The following is a 21,615-nucleotide window of genomic DNA, read 5'->3' on the forward strand; positions in this document are numbered from 1 at the left end:
AATGTTTTCTCAAACATCTACATCTACATCTACATCTATACTCCGCGAGCCACCTTACGGTGTGTGGCGGAGGGTACTTATTGTACCACTATCTGATCCCCCCTTCCCTGTTCCATTCACGAATTGTGCGTGGGAAGAACGACTGCTTGTAAGTCTCCGTATTTGCTCTAATTTCTCGGATCTTTTCGTTGTGATCATTACGCGAGATATATGTGGGCGGTAGTAATATGTTTCCCATCTCTTCCCGGAATGTGCTCTCTCGTAATTTCGATAATAAACCTCTCCGTATTGCGTAACGCCTTTCTTGAAGTGTCCGCCACTGGAGCTTGTTCAGCATCTCCGTAACGCTCTCGCGCTGACTAAATGTCCCCATGACGAATCGCGCTGCTTTTCGCTGGATCATGTCTATCTCTTCTATTAATCCAACCTGGTAAGGGTCCCATACTGATGAGCAATACTCAAGAATCGGACGAACAAGCGTTTTGTAAGCTACTTCTTTCGTCGATGAGTCACATTTTCTTAGAATTCTTCCTATGAATCTCAACCTGGCGCCTGCTTTTCCCACTATTTGTTTTATGTGATCATTCCACTTCAGATCGCTCCGGATAGTAACTCCTAAGTATTTTACGGTCGTTACCGCTTCCAATGATTTACCACCTATGGCATAATCGTACTGGAATGGATTTCTGCCCCTATGTATGCGCATTATATTACATTTATCTACGTTTAGGGAAAGCTGCCAGCTGTCGCACCATGCATTAATCCTCTGCAGGTCTTCCTGGAGTACGTACGAGTCTTCTGATGTTGCTACTTTCTTGTAGACAACCGTGTCATCTGCAAATAGCCTCACGGAGCTACCGATGTTGTCAACTAAGTCATTTATGTATATTGTAAACAATAAAGGTCCTATCACGCTTCCTTGCGGTACTCCCGAAATTACCTCTACATCTGCAGATTTTGAACCGTTAAGAATGACATGTTGAGTTCTTTCTTCTAGGAAATCCTGAATCCAATCACAAACCTGGTCCGATATTCCGTAAGCTCGTATTTTTTTCATTAAACGTAAGTGCGGAACCGTATCAAATGCCTTCCTGAAGTCCAGGAATACGGCATCAATCTGCTCGCCAGTGTCTACGGCACTGTGAATTTCTTGGGCAAATAGGGCGAGCTGAGTTTCACATGATCTCTGTTTGCGGAATCCATGTTGGTTATGATGAAGGAGATTTGTATTATCTAAGAACGTCATAATACGAGAACACAAAACATGTTCCATTATTCTACAACAGATTGACGTAAGCGAAATAGGCCTATAATTATTCGCATCTGATTTATGACCCTTCTTGAAAATGAGAACGACCTGCGCTTTCTTCCAGTCGCTAGGTACTTTACGTTCTTCCAGCGATCTACGATAAATTGCTGATAGAAAGGGGGCAAGTTCTTTAGCATAATCACTGTAGAATCTTAAGGGTATCTCGTCTGGTCCGGATGCTTTTCCGCTACTAAGTGATAGCAGTTGTTTTTCAATTCCGATATCGTTTATTTCAATATTTTCCATTTTGGCGTCCGTGCGACGGCTGAAGTCAGGGACCGTGTTACGATTTTCCGCAGTGAAACAGTTTCGGAACACTGAATTCAGTATTTCTGCCTTTCTTCGGTCGTCCTCTGTTTCGGTGCCATCGTGGTCAACGAGTGACTGAATAGGGGATTTAGATCCGCTTACCGATTTTACATATGACCAAAACTTTTTAGGGTTCTTGTTTAGATTGTTTGCCAATGTTTTATGTTCGAATTCGTTGAATGCTTCTCTCATTGCTCTCTTTACGCTCTTTTTCGCTTCGTTCAGCTTTTCCTTATCAGCTATGATTTGACTACTCTTACACCTATGATGAAGCTTTCTTTGTTTCCGTAGTACCTTTCGTACATGATTGTTATACCACGGTGGATCTTTCCCCTCGCTTTGGACCTTAGTCGGTACGAACTTATCTAAGGCGTACTGGACGATGTTTCTGAATTTTTTCCATTTTTGTTCCACATCCTCTTCCTCAGAAATGAACGTTTGATGGTGGTCACTCAGATATTCTGCGATTTGTGCCCTATCACTCTTGTTAAGCAAATATATTTTCCTTCCTTTCTTGGCATTTCTTATTACACTTGTAGTCATTGATGCAACCACTGACTTATGATCACTGATACCCTCTTCTACATTCACGGAGTCGAAAAGTTCCGGTCTATTTGTTGCTATGAGGTCTAAAACGTTAGCTTCACGAGTTGGTTCTCTAACTATCTGCTCGAAGTAATTCTCGGACAAGGCAGTCAGGATAATGTCACAAGAGTCTCTGTCCCTGGCTCCAGTTCTGATTGTGTGACTATCCCATTCTATACCTGGTAGATTGAAGTCTCCCCCTATTACAATAGTATGATCACGAAACTTCTTCACGACGTTCTGCAAGTTCTCTCTGAGGCGCTCAACTACTACGGTTGCTGATGCAGGTGGTCTATAGAAGCATCCGACTATCATATCTGACCCACCTTTGATACTTAGCTTAACCCAGATTATTTCACATTCGCATTCGCTAATAACTTCACTGGATATTATTGAATTCTTTACTGCTATAAATACTCCTCCACCATTGGCGTTTATCCTATCCTTGCGGTATATATTCCATTCTGTGTCTAGGATTTCGTTACTGTTCACTTCCGGTTTTAACCAACTTTCCGTTCCTAATACTATATGCGCACTATTTCCTTCAATAAGAGATACTAATTCAGGAACCTTGCCCTGGATACTCCTGCAGTTTACCAATATTACGTTAACTTTTCCTGTTTTTGGTCTCTGAGGACGGACGTTCTTTATCAACGATGATAATGTCCTCTCTGGTAAGCCGTCAGGTATTTTATCGTTTCGCCCAAGGGGGGGTCCCTCTAACCTAAAAAACCCCCGTGTGCACGCCACACGTACTCTGCTACCCTAGTAGCTGCTTCCGGTGTGTAGTGCACGCCTGACCTGTCTAGGGGGGCCCTACAGTTCTCCACCCAATAACGGAGGTCGATGAATTTGCAACCATTATAGTCGCAGAGTCGTCTGAGCCTCTGGTTTAGACCCTCCACACGGCTCCAAACCAGAGGACCGCGATCGACTCTGGGCACTATGCTGCAGATATTAAGCTCAGCTTGCACTCCGCGTGCGATGCTGGTTGTCTTCACCAAATCAGCCAGCCGCCGGAAGGAACCAAGGATGGCCTCAGAACCCAAGCGGCAGGCGTCATTCGTTCCGACATGTGCTACTATCTGCAGCCGGTCACACCCAGTGCGTTCAATAGCTGCCGGAAGGGCCTCCTCCACATTACGGACGAGACCCCCCGGCAAGCACACCGAGTGCACACTGGCATTCTTCCCCGACCTACCCGCTATTTTCCTGAGGGGCTCCATAACCCGCCTAACGTTGGAGCTCCCTATAACTAATAGGCCCGCCCTCTGTGACTGTCGGGACCTTGCCGGAGAATCGGCCACTGGCCCAACAGGCGAGGCATCCTGTGGTGGCTCGGAAACGATGTCATCACCACTAGGAAGCACCCCGTACCTGTTGGAAAGGGGTAAGGCAGCTGCCACGCGGCCAGATCCCACCTTCGCCTTTCGGCCAGGCACGCGAGAGCCCACCACTGTCCGCCATTCACCCTGGAGTGATGGCTGACCGGTAAGATGCTCACTGCCGGAAGACGCAGCGACATCAGGGGTTCCATGTGATTCCAAGGCCACCGAAGTAGGCATAGGTCTCACCACAGTTGCCCCAACGCCACTACGAGCCGACGCCTGCGCCTCGAGCTCGATGAGCCTAACAGACAAAGCCTCCACCTGCCCCCGAAGAGTGTGTTTCTTACAACTGCTCTTATGCACTGATCAGCCAGAACATTAGACTGTCTACCTAATAGCCGGTATGTCCACCGTTGGTATATAACAGCTACAGCATGTCATGACATGGAAGCAATGAGGCCTTGGCAGCTCACTGGAGGGAGTTGACACCATATTTGCACATACAAGTTACTTAATCCGGGGGGGGGGGGGGGGGGGTGAAGAGCACTGGTGCCATGTGCCATGTTCAATAACACCCCACAGACCGGGTACAGATCTGGCAAGTCAGGGGGCCAACACATCAACTGGAATTCACCACTGTGTTCCTCAAACCATTCCATCACACTCCTGGCCTCATGACATGGTGCGTTATCTTGTTGCAAAATACCACTGGCAGTGAGAAACATGATTTTGTACATGGTCTGCAACCTGTTTATTGTACCCCGTGGCTGTCATGGTGCTTTGCACGTGATACACTGGACCCATGGATGCCCACTGAGTGTTTCCCAAGGTACAACAGAGATGACACCAACTTGTTTCCATCCCACAGTAAAAAATGTCAAGGAGCTGTTCCCCTGGAAGATGATGGATTCACGCCCTCTCATCGGCATGATGAAGAACATATTGGAATTCATCAGACTGTGCAACACTCTGCCAATGCACCAACATCTAGTGCCAATTGTCACATGCCCATTTCAGTTATAGTTGCCAATGTTGTAGTGTTAACATTCACACATGCATGGGTCATTGGCTGTGTAGGCCCATCGTTAGGAGTGTTTGGTGCACTGTGCACTCAGGTATACTTGTCCTCTGACCAGGATTAAAGTCTGATGTTAGTTCTGCCACAGTTTACTGCTTATTCTGTTTTACTAGTCTCCCCAGCCTACAACATCTGTTATACATAATGAGGGGTTGCCAGCCAAATCTACAACGTCTGGATGTGGTTTCACCTAGGTCTCGCCATGTGTTGAAGACACTCACCAGAGCACTCCTCAAACATCTGACAAGTTGTCCAGTTTCTGAAATGCTTATGCTGAGCCTCTGGGCCATCACAATCTACCCTCAGTGAAACTCATACAGATTGCGTACCTTCCCCATTCTACACACAGAAAGCACACTCACTGATACTACATGCACTGTGTGTGTGTGCCTGACTAGCAGTCATTCCCCGCCAGGTGACGCTATTGCCTGGATGGGTTTATATTGATAGTAGGTCAGTGATCATAATGTTCTGTCAGATCAGTGTAATATCTTTAATAAACCAAATTTCATTTAAACCAGATGAACTATATCACAGTTGGCTTCTTTTGTAACTTCTAGAGCAACTTATAATAGACAGGTTTAAATGATGAAAAAAATTATATGTACCGAAAATTTAATTTAGCTTTATCATTACATCTGATAAGCTTAAAACAATAGCAGATTTTACTGACTATTAATGCAAACGTATGGGTTTTCTCTGTTACAGACACATTCTGCATTGCTTAGTGCAATTGGAATGTCTGAAAGTTGATGCTGCTGAACATTCAGATAGCAAATACTGGACAGCTGTGTGAACTTCGGAACACACGACCTCTGTTGTTTGTTGTTACATTGTTGTATCAATATTAATAAAAATATCATGCAAAAATTGTGACTAGTTTGACTTTGTGTTGATTATAAACTTGAGAAGCTCCATAAGGAAACTGTGTTGATGTGCCAAATGAAATGCCATTCTGTATTCAATGTGAGTCACTGACATTGTTGTGGAGATAGTGTCATTTTATCTTTAGAGATTAGTACAGTATACTTCATTTTTGTGATTGTTTGTTTACTTTTGGTATTGTTTCTTAAAATACCCTGAAGGGAGCCGAACAGATTCAAGCAAATTCTTCATCCAGTGTGTGTGTGTGTGTGTGTGTTTTATGTTTTAACTTTTTGATCTAAAAAAAAGTTATTTTTCAAAACAACCTGCAGTTTCTTCAGTAATTAATTTATCTGCTAATGCTTGCTTAATATTTGTCAGCATATGTTGTTAACTATCCAAACTTAATAATAGTTTGTGTCTGTAGCGCTGGATCAAAGTACCTTGTATTTTTTAGTATGCTCAAGTACACAAGTGAGGTTCATTACTTTTTAGTATGCTCAAGTACACAACACGAAGACAGATGGAGGTGCGTTTTATTGTTACAAGGAGCGCCAAAGTAAGAAAGATCCTAATGAAGTGTGTGCCTTTCTATACCACTACAGTGAGTTCCTTGTCCCCGTAAGAGAACTCCTCTCGTTCAGCAATGCATGTAGCAGCCAGAATTGCAATCATATGTTTATAATAATGTTATTGTTCTTAGCAGAACAACAGGCTCAGACTGTAAACTCACATTTTGTAATTGTATATTCAGTTAGTCAATAGTGCAGTAGGTGCTCAGCTGTTTGTTTTGAGACTAGTGATCAGTCTAATCAGCATAGTCAGCAGCTCAGATATGTGCCAGCTGTCACCTGTAGCATCTCCAGGGTATCAAGTTACCTATTTACATTTTCCTGTGTTTTCTTAATAGTACACATTTGTTCAATTGCTTGCATGTTTTGGTCTTTAAGAAGTTTTGTCTCATGTTTTTGTTATCTATAAGTGTAAATTCAGGCAGTCTGCAGCTGAGTTGTCATTTCTTATGAACAGCCCACCACGTAGTTCACTGAGATATCAACATCCCTTGGTTACATGTTAGGAGGGCAACAAGTTGCTTATCTAAGTTTCCGCCAGCTTTTACTGTTTACTCCTTAGTTAGTGATGATAGGATTTGTAGGATGTGTCCCTGCTGTGTGGAGATATGGGAGGAACTGGCTGGTGTTCGTGATCAGTTGAATGTCATTTTGGCTGTGATCAGTCGCCTTCAGACTACCACCTCAGTATATAGTGGTAGCAGAGATTCTGGAGCAGTGAATGGGACACTTCATGTGTCGCTTGTTTCGGGCAAGGGCTCTACTGCCAAGGTACCCTCTAGTGCACCTAAGACAATGAATCTGTAGGGTGATTGGTGGATGGTAATGCATTTGCATAACTTGAGACAGAGGGCCATTGTGTGGGCTGGCCTTATGGCCTCACCTATTCTCCCTGTGAGGGTTCAAGCAAGAATATGTGGGCAGAGGTTTGCTAATTATTGGGAGCTCCAACATGAGGCGCATTATGGAACCCTGTAGGCAGATGGTGTTCAGGACTGGAAAGAAAGACAATGTCCACTCGGTATGTCTTCCAGTGGGCCTCACCTGAGATACAGAGGTGGCTTCCCTGCACCTATCGAGCATATAGGATGCAATTGTCTGCAAGTTGTGGCTCACATCGGCACCAACAATACCTGTCGCACGGGTTCTGAGGCAGAGGTGGTGAAGACTGCTGGCCTTGCACGCTGAGTACAAGCCGAGCTTGCAATTTGCAGCATCGTTCTGAGAGTCAATCAGGTTTCTTTGGTTTGGAGCCAAGTCAAGGGTCTCAGCCACAGGCTTCATCAACTCACTACAGAGGAAGTTTAGGGAACCAGTATTTGAAGCTGACTGCAGAATGATCCTACTGCTGCCAATATAAATTTTGCGTAGGGACCATGATGATAAGATACAAGAAATCAGGACTCATATGGAGGCATATAGACAGTCATTTTCCCCCTCACTCTAACTGTGAGTGGAACAGCAAAGGAAGGATTTGATAAAATCTGTCACTGTTTCCTGATTGGAGGGCACTCTTATCCACCATCTGACTGCAACTTAGATGTCATGAAGAAGTTATGAATTTGAAACAAGTAGTTATTCTACATCAGTTTGTGTCACTTATCACTGAATCCATCAGATTGATCACTTGAAGGTTTATGCAGTAATAACAAGAGACATAGAAAAATTTTATAACAAGATGATCCTTTCATACAAAAAGGTCATCATCTCCATTGAAACAATGGGAAGAGGCACCAGAAACAGGTCAAAGTGTCATTTGCTTCCTGTTAGTTCAAAGAAGATAAGGCATGTAGTAGCTAAGCTCTATATCAAAGGATTCAAAGTCCATACCTTTATGTTAGTGAAAGCCAGGACACATTTTCCCAATAAGAACATTGGTCTTCTCCAAATAGAAGCTTAAGTTCCCATAAATAAAAAGAAGAAAGATGATATTCAGAAACTAATTAAGTATATAATAGATTGAAAATAACAGGTCTTTGTAATAAGCTGAAGACGTAGCCTATAACAAAAGTGGACTAAGTTGTACAAACCTCATATAGTTCTGTGAACAAGTGGCCTATCATATTTTTAACATGTTTTTCATTCATTTTTTTATTAACTTAGGATGGTTTCGTGGACACACAAGTTATAAAGAATATTAAACATATTCATTACTTTAGATTCATAAGCATTGAGAAACTGTAAGTTACTTGTTTATCTACTAAATTTACTTCATATCATCACTACGTACAGTAATTTTATTGTGTAATTGTACACTCCGGACAGACATATACAAGGTGAGTCACCTAACGTTACCGCTGGATATATTTCGTAAACCACATCAAATACTGACGAACCAATTCCACAGACCGAACGTGAGGAGAGGGGCTAGTGTAATTGTTTAATACAAACCATACAAAAATGCACGGAAATATGTTTTTTAACACAAACCTACGTTTTTTTAAATGGAACCACGTTAGTTTTGTTAGCACATCTGAACATATAAACAAATACGTAATCACTGCTGTTTGTTGCATTGTAAAATGTTAATTACATCCGGAGATATTGTAATCTAAAGTTGACGCTTGAAACCTCCGACGTTCAGCTGCGTGTTGTAACAAACACGGGCCACGGTCGGCGAGCAGCATCTGCAGGGACATGTTTACGATGACGACCGTGTTTACGAGTGTGGCTGTAGTGCACTGTTGTGGTTTGGTCTAGCTGTTGCAGTGTCCGCATGTAGCGCTTGCTGCTATTGTTATTCTGCATTCGTCTCCGCACGCAGACCAACTGTAGTGCACCGTGTTACCAGACGTCTGTGATAGTGTAGTGTTGTAGGAACTGGTGACCATGGTGTATTCGAACTCTGAAAAGGCGGAGATGATACTCATCTATGGCGAGTGTCGACGAAATGCAGCTGAAGCCTGCAGGGTGTATGCAGAACGGTACCCGGACAGAGAGCATCCAACGTGCCGCACATTGCAAAACATCTACCGCCAACTGTATGCAACAGGTATGGTCGTAGCATGCGAACGGGTCTGTAACAGGCCCGTCACAGGAGAAGCGGGTGCAGTTGGTGTGTTAGCTGCTGTTGCCATGAACCCACACATGAGTACACGGGACATTGCAAGAGCCGGTGGACTGAGTCAAAGTAGTGTCATGCGCATACTGCATCTTCACCGCTTTCACCCATTTCATGTGTCGCTACAGTAGCAATTACATGGTGATGACTTTAATCATCGAGTGCAATTCTGTCAATGGGCATTAACAGAGAATGTGTTGCAGTTCTACCTGTTTACCGATGAAGCGGGTTTCACAAACCATGGTGCAGTGAATCTACGGAACATGCATTACTGGTCCGTGGACAATCCTCGCTGGCTCAGACAGGTAGAGCGACAGTGACCATGGACTGTAATTGTATGGTGCGGAATCATTGGCGACCACCTCATTGGTCTTCACTTCATTGCAGGGGCCCAAACAGCTGCAACATACATCGCGTTTCTACAGAATGATCTGCCAACGTTGCTCGAAAATGTCCCACTGGAAATGCGTCGACGTATGTGGTATCAGCATGATGGTGCACCAGCACATTCCGCAATTAACACTAGGCTGACTCTCGACAGGATGTTCGACGGGCGTTTCATAGGACATGGAGGATGCATAAATTGGCCAGCCCATTCTCCTGATCTTACACCTCTGGACTTCTTTCTGTGGAGTATGTTAAAGGAGAATGTGTACCGTGGTGTGCCTACAACCCCAGAGGATATGAAACAACGTATTGTGGCAGCCTGCGGCGACATTACACCAGATGTACTGCGGCGTGTACGACATTCATTACGCCAGAGGTTGCAATTGTGTGCAGCAAATGATGGCCACCACATTGAACATCTATTGGCCTGACATGTCTGGACACACTCTATTCCAATCCGTAATTGAAAATGGAAACCAAGTGTGTACGTGTACCTCACCCCTCATGGTAATGTATATGTGCGTCAGTGAAAAAGACCAATAAAAAGGTGTTAGCATGTGGACGTAATGTGCTGTTCCAGTCTCGTCTGTACCTAAGGTCCACCACCGTTCCCTTTGGATCCCTACGTAATTCGGTGCTCTCCAATACACACGATCGAACAGTGGAGGAGTGGTACTCAAGCGTCAACTTAAGGTTACAATATCTCCGGATGTAATTAACATTTTACAATGCAACAAACGGCACTGATTACGTATTTGTTTATATGTTCAGATGTGCTAACAAAACTAACGGGGTTCCATTTAAAAAAACCTAGGTTTCTGTTAAAAAACATACTTCCGTGCATTTCTTTATGGTTTGTATTAACCAATTACACTAGCCCCTCTCCTCACGTTCGGTCTGTGGAATCGATTCGTCAGTATTTGATGTGGTTTACGAAATATATCCAGCGGTAATGTTAGGTGATTCACCCTGTATACTTTACATTACATTAATTGAACTCAAAATACTGTCATTCATTAAATATAAGTATTTATTTTTCATGTAATTTAAATAAGTGTCTCAAAATACATTTCCTTCCTCATTTATTGCTATAAGGGGAGAATTCCATGTGATAAAAATCATCATAGAAGCTCCAAACATATTTCAAACTAGGTAATATTAGCCTTATATTGACATCATGTCAGAACATGGGCTGAAAGGAAATGAAATTAATGTTTACAACATACAGGATAAAAAAAGTTGTAAATTTCTGCAGATCTGAACACAAGGGTGGAGGGGTGGCAGTCTATGTACACAGTTAAATAGAGTATCATTCCATGGTCAGTAGACAACTGTACAGATATGCTGTTTGAAGCTGCGGCAATACAGACAACATATTATGGGGAAAATGTTTGATAATAGATATCTACAGACCACCAAACAGTCAGATGAATGGATTTCTAAAAGAGTTAGAAGTAATGTTACATAAGGCTAGCAGGGAATTCTCTTATATAATTGTAGCTGGTGACCTAAATATTAACACCCTAAAAGACAACTGTCATACAAGGAGTTTTCAAGATCTGATTAAAACTTATGGACTTTATTTAGCAGTAGACAGTCCCACAAGATACTTTAAAAATACAGAAACATTAATAGATCAGATGATCACTAATGTTCAACAGAGCAGGCAGACAGTACAGGCCATAAACAAGACCGTTGCAGACCACTATGGGGTAGTAGGTGAATTAGCAGGCAACATAGGAAAGCCAGAAAAAATATTTAAAGAGTTTAGACAAACTAAGCAAACAAACATAGATATGCTACAAAGGCTATTGGAAACTGAATACTTTAGTGAAGTATACGTAAAAGAAAACCTAGATAAAGGACGGGAATCATTCTGCAAAACATAAGGCCATTACATACATGTAGGTAGAGAAACAAATAAGAAGAAGAATAATAATTGGATCACAGTAGAACGTAAAAAGTAAGAGGGAAGAGGTGAAAAGCATGTATGAAAATTGTCACTTAAGGCCAACCCAAGAGAACAGGAATGAATGTAGGGAAAAGAAGAAAACATACACCAAACTGATAAAAGAGATTAAACTGACATGTTACTCAAGAGGACATGTTACTCAAGAGGACGTCGTTATCAGGAGAAAGAAAACTGGCGTTCTACGGATCGGAGCGTGGAATGTCAGATCCCTTAATCGGGCAGGTAGGTTAGAAAATTTAGAAAGGGAAATGGATAGGTTAAAGTTAGATATAGAGGGAATTAGTGAAGTTCAGTGGCAGGAGGAACAAGACTTTTGGTCAGGCGAATACAGGGTTATAAATACAAAGTCAAATATGGGTAATGCAGGAGTAGGTTCAATAATGAATTTAAAAAATAGGAATGCGGGTAAGCTACTACAAACAGCATAGTGAACGCATTATTGTGGCCAAGACAGACACGAAGCCCATGCCTACTACAGTAGTACAAGTTTATATGCCAACTAGCTCTGCAGATGATGAATAAATTGAAGAAATGTATGATGAAATAAAAGAAATTATTCAGATAGTGAAGGGAGATGAAAATTTAATAGTCATGGGTGACTGGAATTCGGTAGTAGGAAAAGGGAGAGAAGGAAACATAGTAGGTGAATATGGATTGGGGATAAGAAATGAAAGAGGAAGCCGCCTCGTAGAATTTTGCACAGAGCACAACTTAATCATAGCTAACACTTGGTTCAAGAATCATAAAAGAAGGTTGTATACATGGAAGAAGCCTGGAGATACTGACAGATTTCAGATAGGTTATATAATGGTAAGACAGAGATTTAGGAACCAGGTTTTAAATTGTAAGACATTTCCAGGGGCAGATGTGGACTCTGACCACAATTTATTGGTTATGAACTGTAGATTAAAACTGAAGAAACTGCAAAAAGGTGGGAATTTAAGGAGATGGGAGCTGGATAAACTGACTAAACCAGAGGTTGTACAGAGTTTCAGGGAGAGTGTAAGGGAACAAATGGCAGGAATGGGGGAAAGAAATACAGTAGAAGAAGAATGGGTAGCTTTGAGGGATGAAGTAGTGAAGGCAGCAGAGGATCAAGTAGGTAAAAAGACAAGGGCTAGTAGAAATCCTTGGGTAACAGAAGAAATATTGAATTTAATTGATGAAAGGAGAAAACATAAAAATGCAGTAAATGAAGCAGGCAAAAAGGAATACAAACGTCTCAAAAATGAGATCGACAGGAAGTGCAAAATTGCTAAGCAGGGATGGCTAGAGGATAAATGTAAGGATGTAGAAGCTTATCTCACTAGGGGTAAGATAGATACTGCCTAGAGGAAAATTAAAGAGACCTTTGGAGAAAAGAGAACCACTTGTATGAATATCAAGAGCTCAGATGGAAACCCAGTTCTAAGCAAAGAAGGGAAAGCAGAAAGGTGGAAGGAGTACATAGAGGGTCTATACAAGGGCGATGTACTTGAGGACAATATTATGGAAATGGAAGAGGATGTAGATGAAGATGAAATTGGAGATATGATACTGCGTGAAGAGTTTGACAGACCACTGAAAGACCTTAGTTGAAACAGTAGACAACATTCCATTAGAACTACTGACGGCCTTGTGAGAGCCAGTCCTGACGAAACTCTATCATCTGAGCAAGATGTATGAGATAGGCGAAATACCCTCAGACTTCAAGAAGAATATAATAATTCCAATCCCATAGAAAGCAGGTGTTGACAGATGTGAAATTACCGAACTATCAGTTTAATAAGTCACAGCTGCAAAATACTAATGCGGATTCTTTACAGACGAATGGAAAAACTAGTAGAAGCCGACCTTGGGGAAGATCAGTTTGGATTTCATAGAAATATTGGAACACGTGAGGGAGTACTGACCCTACGACTTATCTTAGAAGCTAGATTAAGGAAAGGCAAACCTACGTTTCCATCATTTGTAGACTTAGAGAAAGATTTCGACAATGTTAACTGGAAGGAGAAACAGCATTGGTCGTATTTTTTTGTTTTATTATCCGCAAAATCGATTTTTGGTCACTTAGTGACCATCCTCAGTGCTGTAATACACAATTTAAATTGATCGGCACTGGTATAAACAAGCTTTTGGTCACTTAGTGACCATCCTCAGTGCTATAATACACAATTTAAATTGATCGGCACTGGTATAAACAAGCTTAGAGCAATCACATAAACTGTTTATGTGGTCACATAAACTATTTATGTGATCGCTCTAAGCTTGTTTATACCAGTGCCTACTAATTTAAATTGTATATTACAGCACTGAGGATGGTCACTAAGTGACCGAAAATCGATTTTGCGGATAATAAAACAAAAAAATACGACCAATGCTGTTTCTCCTTCCAAGTATATCCATTATCTGGTCGTGGTGCACAGAACACTCCATGGAGTCGCCAATCAATGTTAACTAGAATATTCTCATTCAAATTCTGAAGGTGGCAGGGGTAAAATATAGGGAGCGAAACAGTATTTACAATTTGTATAGAAACCAAATGGCAGTTATAAGAGTTGAGGGGCATGAAAGGGAAGCAGTGGTGGGGAAGTGAGTGAGACAGGGTTGTAGCCTCTCCCTGATGTTATTCAATCTGTATATTGAGCAAGCAGTGAAGGAAACAAAAGGAAAATTCGGAGTAGGTATTAAAATCCATGGAGAAGAAATAAAAACTTTGAGGTTCGCCGATGACATTGTAATTCTGTCAGAGACAGCAAAGGACTTGGAAGAACAGTTGAACGGAATGGACAGTGTCTTGAAAGGAGGATACAAGATGAACATCAACAAAAGCAAAACGAGAATAATGGAATGTAGTCGAATTAAGTCGGGTGATGTTGAGGGTATTAGATTAGGAAATGAAACACTTAAAGTAGTAAAGGAGTTTTGCTATTTTGGGAGCAAAATAACTGATGATGGTCAAAGTAGAGAGGATATAAAATGTAGACTGGCAATGGCAAGGAAAGCGTTTCTGAAGAAGAGAAATTTGTTAACATCGAGTATTGATTTAAGTGTTAGGAAGTCGTTTTTGAAAGTATTTGTATGGAGTGTAGCCATGTATGGAAGTGAAATATGGACGATAAATAGTTTAGACAAGAAGAGAATAGAAGCTTTCGAAATGTGATGCTACAGAAGAATGCTGAAGATTAGATGGGTAGATCACATAACTAATGAGGAGGTGTTGAATAGGATTGGGGAGAAGAGATGTTTGTGGCACGACTTGACTAGAAGAAGGGATCGGTCGGTAGGACATGTTCTGAGGCATCAACGGATCACCAATTTAGTACTGGAGGGCAGCGTGGAGGGTAAAAATTGTAGAGGGAGAGCAAGAGATGAATACACCAAGCAGATTCAGAAGGATGTAGGTTGCAGTAGGTACTGGGAGATGAAGAAGCTTGCACAGGATAGAGCAGCATGGAGAGCTGCATCAAACCAGTCTCAGGACTCAAGACCACAACAACAACAACATGAAAACAAGATAGCAACATCAACAAATATCACTAAAACCATATGGCCTCTCATAAATAAAAATAGGAAAGGTGAAGGTGTGGAAAACACTTGATGTAAATGGGAGGGAACTCAGGGATGCACAAAATGTCAGCAATTCTTTAAACAAACATTATATTGAAGTTGTGGACAAATTAATAATTCAGTACTTCCAAAATAAACACAATGAACATACCACATGAGACAAAATGCTTTTTCCTGACCGCAACTATTGAATACGAAATTGAAAAAATAATACATAGTCTATAAACAAAAAACACTGAGGGACTAAATGGTATATCCACTAAAATAATTAAATGCTGTTTACAATGGGTAGTGAAGCCATTAGCCTGTTAGATAAACTTACCTTCAGAAGACGAAATATTTCCAATGTGCCTGAAAAACAGTAAAGTAATCCCTACACATAAAGGAGGCTGCAAAAAAGACCCAGGAGATTACAGACCTATAACTATTATGTACTATTACATACTATTATGTCTGTACTCTCTAAAATAATAGAAATCATAATGAAAGGCAGAATATTAAATTTCATACAAACATGCAATATTCTCAATGATGAACAACATGGACTCAGAAAGGGCAAATCTACTAAAACAGCAATAGCCGAATTTGTAACACTTGTAACTAAAGCAATTGATGAACAGAAGAAAGTCTGTGGTATGTTCCTGGACCTATCTGAAGCATTTGATTGTGTACATCATGACATCCTATTAGAAAAGCTTCATTGTTATGTTATAAGTGGGAAAGCAGTAGACATCATTAAATCATCTTTGGAAAATAGAAACCAGTGTGTAGAAATAAAGACCAAATCAGTATCCGATAGTGTAGTCATGTATGCAGATGACACTTCATTTGTTGTTACCAGTTCTACTACAAATGACCTGCAAGAGAAAGTTTCCCTAAATATGAAAAGTGGAAAAAATTATTTCAGAGAAAACAATCTCTTTATAAATGGAAACAAAACAACATATATGCAGATAGATGCAAACAAAAAACATACTTTGGGCAACATCAAAGTCCGGCTTGGAGACCTAGAACTAAAGGAGACAGACAGCTATAAATTTCTAGGCGTAACAGTCAACAGGTATATGACATGGGAGAATCATAAATAACATGTGTGGCAAAATAGGTTCAAGCATATTTTTGATGAGAAAAATGTCAAAGTAAGTAAACAGACACACTCTACCAAAAATATGACTATCATATAGAAGGAAGTAGGCTAAAAGTAATAGAAAGAAATCCCGTAAATGCTGGGCGCATACTGTAGAACATTTTACCACAATGTATAAAGATAATAGAAAGTATGTCTCTTTTTTAAAAGAAAATTAAAAAGACATCTGATTAATATTTGCCCTTACAGTGTTAAAGAATATCTTGAATAAAAAATTAATTTGTATGTCAGTATACATTTTTATAATGTTCTTTAATGAAATTTTCTGTGAAAATTCTATAAAATATATGTATATATACTATCTTTTACTAATTAGCTATGTATATGCAAGGTTAAATGTAAACATAAATTGTGCAATATCGTTGTGTGTCATTTAGACAATCAGCGGGAGCGCATCACTAATTCCTGCTACTACTAAGGCAATTACACCGTTCGCTTGTTACATATTTTTACGAGCTTCAAACAGGAGGAGTGCAGTAATGGTTAGGAACTGTGATTGTTGTGTACAGATGCGAGCTGAGCTGGTGAACCTTTGCTCACAGCTTCAGGCTGCGTTGGCTTCCATCACACAGCTAGAGGCTGCTGCCAAGGGGCGTCACTGTGGGGGATTGGACGCGGGGATGCGAGGGACGTCGAGCACGTCCCACGTGTCCTCTGATCGATCCACTTCTGTGACCTCCCCGGGCACTGCCTGCACTGAGGTTGACCCCTCACCTGTGGTCAAGTGGGAGATCATTCCAAAGTCTTGCAGGCAGCGAAAAACTTTCTGTGGGGCCGATCGTAGGGCCTCCCCGGTTTGTTTGACAAACAGGTTTCAAGCGTTACCTGTGGCTGACGATGTCTCTGAGCCAGATGCAGTCATCCACCACGTTCCAGAGGTAGCTTCTCGGCCTGCAAGGTCTGGGCATTCATTCATTAGGAACATGGCTGCCAAGGAGGGGAAGGAAGCCAGTGTGCACTCTGTGTGCATTCCAGAGGGAGTCATTCCAGATATGGAAAAGGTGCTTCTGGATGCCATGAAGAGTACAGGGTGCAGCCAACTGCAGGTGGTGGCTCATGTTGGTACCAGTGACGTGTGTCACTTCGGATTGGAACAGATTCTGTCTGGTTTCGGGCAGCTAGCGGACATGGTAAAGATTGCCAGTCTTGCTTCCGAGATTAAAGCAGAGCTCACCATCTGCAGCATCGTTGATAGAACCGACTGTGGTCCTTTGGTGCAGAGCCAGGTGGAGGGTCTGAATCAGAGGCTCAGGCAGTTCTGTGACTGTGTAGGCTCCAGATTCCTTGACTTGCGCCATCAGGTAGTGGGTTTCCAGTTTCTGCTTAATAGGTCAGGAGTCAACTACACACAGGAGGCGACTACATCTACATCTACATTTATACTCCGCAAGCCACCCAACGGTGTGTGGAGGAGAGCACTTTACGTGCCACTGTCATTACCTCCCTTTCCTGTTCCAGTCGCGTATGGTTCGCGGGAAGAACGACTATCTGAAAGCCTCCGTGCGCACTCTAATCTCTCTAATTTTACATTCGTGATCTCCTCGGGAGGTATAAGCAGGGGGAAGCAATATATTCGATACCTCATCCAGAAACGCACCCTCTCGAAACCTGTCCAGCAAGCTACACCGCGATGCAGAGCGCCTCTCTTGCAGAGTCTGCCACTTGAGTTTGTTAAACATCTCCGTAACGCTATCACGGTTACCAAATAACCCTGTGACGAAACGCGCCGCTCTTCTTTGGATCTTCTCTATCTCCTCCGTCAACCCGATCTGGTACGGATCCCACACTGATGAGCAATACTCAAGTATGGGTCGAACGAGTGTTTTGTAAGCCACCTCCTTTGTTGATGGACTACATTTTCTAAGGACTCTCCCAATGAATCTCAACCTGGTACCCGCCTTACCAACAATTAATTTTATATGATCATTCCACTTCAAATCGTTCCACAAGCATACTCCCAGATATTTTACAGCAGTAACTGCTACCAGTGTTTGTTCCACTATCATATAATCATACAATAAAGGATCCTTCTTTCTATGTATTCGCAATACATTACATTTGTCTATGTTAAGGGTCAGTTGCCATTCCCTGCACCAAGTGCCTATCCGCTGCAGATCTTTCTGCATTTCGCTACAATTTTCTAATGCTGCAACTTCTCTGTATACTACAGCATCATCCGCGAAAAGCCGCATGGAACTTCCGACACTATCTACTAGGTCATTTATATATATTGTGAAAAGCAATGGTCCCATAACACTCCCCTGTGGCACGCCAGAGGTTACTTTAACGTCTGTAGACGTCTCTCCATTGATAACAACATGCTGTGTTCTGTTTGCTAAAAACTCTTCAATCCAGCCACACAGCTGGTCTGATATTCCGTAGGCTCTTACTTTGTTTATCAGGCGACAGTGCGGAACTGTATCGAACGCCTTCCGGAAGTCAAGAAAAATAGCATCTACCTGGGAGCCTGTATCTAATATTTTCTGGGTCTCATGAACAAATAAAGCGAGTTGGGTCTCACACGATCGCTGTTTCCGGAATCCATGTTGATTCCTACATAGTAGATTCTGGGTTTCCAAAAACGACATGATACTCGAGCAAAAAACATGTTCTAAAATTCTACAAGAGATTGACGTCAGAGATATGGGTCTATAGTATTGCGCATCTGCTCGACGACCCTTCTTGAAGACTGGGACTACCTGTGCTCTTTTCCAATCATTTGGAACCTTCCGTTCCTCTAGAGACTTGCGGTACACGGCTGATAGAAGGGGGGCAAGTTCTTTCGCGTACTCTGTGTAGAATCGAATTGGTATCCCGTCAGGTCCAGTGGACTTTCCTCTGTTGAGTGATTCCAGTTGCTTTTTTATTCCTTGGACACTTATTTCGATGTCAGCTATTTTTTCGTTTGTGCGAGGATTTAGAGAAGGAACTGCAGTGCGGTCTTCCTCTGTGAAACAGCTTTGGAAAAAGGTGTTTAGTATTTCAGCTTTACGCGTGTCATCCTCTGTTTCAATGCCTTCATCATCCCGGAGTGTCTGGATATGCTGTTTCGAGCCACTTACTGATTTAACGTAAGACCAGAACTTCCTAGGATTTTCTGTCAAGTCGGTACATAGAATTTTACTTTCGAATTCACTGAACGCTTCACGCATAGCCCTCCTTACGTTAACTTTGACATCGTTTAGCTTCTGTTTGTCTGAGAGGTTTTGGCTGCGTTTAAACTTGGAGTGAAGCTCTCTTTGCTTTCGCAGTAGTTTCCTAACTTTGTTGTAGTACCACGGTGGGTTTTTCCCGTCCCTCACAGTTTTACTCGGCACGTACCTGTCTAAAACGCATTTTACGATTGCCTTGAACTTTTTCCATAAACACTCAACATTGTCAGTGTCGAAACAGAAATTTTCGTTTTGATCTGTTAGGTAGTCTGAAATCTGCCTTCTATTACTCTTGCTAAACAGATAAACCTTCCTCCCTTTTTTTATATTCCTATTAACTTCCTTATTCAGGGATGCTACAACGGCCTTATGATCACTGATTCCCTGTTCTGCACATACAGAGTCGAAAAGTTCGGGTCTGTTTGTTATCAGTGGGTCCAAGATGTTATCTCCACGAGTCGGTTCTCTGTTTAATTGCTCGAGGTAATTTTCGGATAGTGCACTCAGTATAATGTCACTCGATGCTCTGTCCCTATCACCCGTCCTAAACATCTGAGTGTCCCAGTCTATATCTGGTAAATTGAAATCTCCACCTAAGACTATAACATGCTGAGAAAATTTATGTGAAATTTATTCCAAATTTTCTCTCAGTTGTTCTGCCACTAATGCTGCTGAGTCGGGAGATCGGTAAAAGGAGCCAATTATTAACCTAGCCCGGTTGTTGAGTGTAACCTCCACCCATAATAATTCACAGGAACTATCCACTTCTACTTCACTACGGGATAAACTACTACTAACAGCGACGAACACTCCACCACCAGTTGCATGCAATCTATCCTTTCTAAACACCGTCTGTACCTTTGTAAAAATTTCGGCAGAATTTATCTCTGGCTTCAGCCAGCTTTCTGTACCTATAACGATTTCAGCTTCGGTGCTTTCTATCAGCGCTTGAAGTTCCGGTACTTTACCAACGCAGCTTCAACAGTTTACAATTACAATGGTATTGTAATTGTAAACTGTCGAAGCTGCTGCTTGGTCCCCGCATGTCCTGACTTTGCTCCGCACCCGTTGAGGCTGTTGCCCTTGCTGTACTTGCCAAAGGCCATCTAACCTAAAAAAAAACGCCCAGGCCACGCCACACAACCCCTGATACCCGTGTAGCCGCTTGTTGCGTGTAGTGGACTCCTGCCCTATCCAGCGGAACCCGAAACCCCACCACCCTATGGCGCAAGTCGAGGAATCTGCAGCCCACACGGTCGCAGAACCGTCTCAGCCTCTGATTCAGACCCTCCACTCGGCTCTGTACCAAAGGTCCGCAGTCAGTCCTGTCGACGATGCTGCAGATGGTGACCTCTGCTTTCATTCCGCTAGCAAGACTGGCAGTCTTCACCAAATCAGATAGCCACCGGAAGCCAGAGAGGATTTCCTCCGATCCATAGCGATACACATCATTGGTGCCGACATGAGCGACCACCTGCAGACGGGTGCACCCTGTACCCTTCATGGCATCCAGAAGGACCCTTTCCACATCTGGAATGACTCCCCCCCCCCCCCCCGGTATGCACACGGAGTGCACATTGGTTTTCTTCCCCTCTCTTGCTGCCATGTCCCTAAGGGGCCCCATTACGCACCTGACGTTGGAGCTCCCCCAACTACCAGTAAGCCCACCCTCTGCGACCGCCCAGATCTTGCAGACTGAGGGGCAACCTCTGGAACAGGACAAGCAGCCATGTCAGGCCGAAGATCAGTATCAGCCTGAGACAGAGCCTGAAACTTGTTCGTCAGACAAACTGGAGAGACCTTCCGTTCAGCCCTCCGGAATGTCTTTCGTCCCCTGCCACACCTTGAGACGACCTCCCACTCTACCACGAGTGAGGGATCAGCCTCAATGCGGGCAGTATCCCAGGCAACCACAGTCGTAGTTCGATCGGGGAATGCATGGGACGAGCTGGCCGTCCCCGACAAACCCCCATCCGGACCCCCACAGTGATGCCCATTGGCAACAGCCTCAAGCTGTGTGACCGAATCCAACTCTGCCTGAAGCTGGGAGCGAAGGGATGCCAACTCAGCCTGCATCCGAACACAGCAGTTGCAGTCCCTATCCATGCTAAAAACTGTTGTGCAAAGAACGTCTGAACTAATCTACAGAGAGCGCAAACAAATCGACACAAAATTTAAACGGTTATTAAAATACAAGATTGCCTAGTAAATGCAGTAATGCTGCTACTTGCGCACTGCTCGGCGGCGGAAAGAGACTATGCGATTTTACACTATTCAGGTACTAAAACACGATGCTACAACT

At 42.6% G+C, this 21,615-nt stretch overlaps 1 protein-coding gene across 1 annotated transcript in view; it reads left to right on the forward strand.

The window, feature by feature from the left end:
• Nucleotides 1–5,480, forward strand: part of LOC126162709 (venom serine protease-like) — a 257,256-nt gene extending 251,776 nt beyond the window's left edge. The window contains exon 8 of the mRNA XM_049919371.1: nucleotides 5,318–5,480. Within this exon, the coding sequence (XP_049775328.1) occupies nucleotides 5,318–5,337 (20 nt within the window). The 3' untranslated portion in view covers nucleotides 5,338–5,480. The remainder of the gene's footprint in view (nucleotides 1–5,317) is intronic.
• The last annotated feature ends 16,135 nt before the right edge of the window (nucleotides 5,481–21,615 follow it).

Source organism: Schistocerca cancellata, chromosome 1 (genome assembly GCF_023864275.1).
Source record: "Schistocerca cancellata isolate TAMUIC-IGC-003103 chromosome 1, iqSchCanc2.1, whole genome shotgun sequence".
Classification (NCBI taxonomy): Eukaryota; Metazoa; Arthropoda; class Insecta; order Orthoptera; family Acrididae; genus Schistocerca; species Schistocerca cancellata.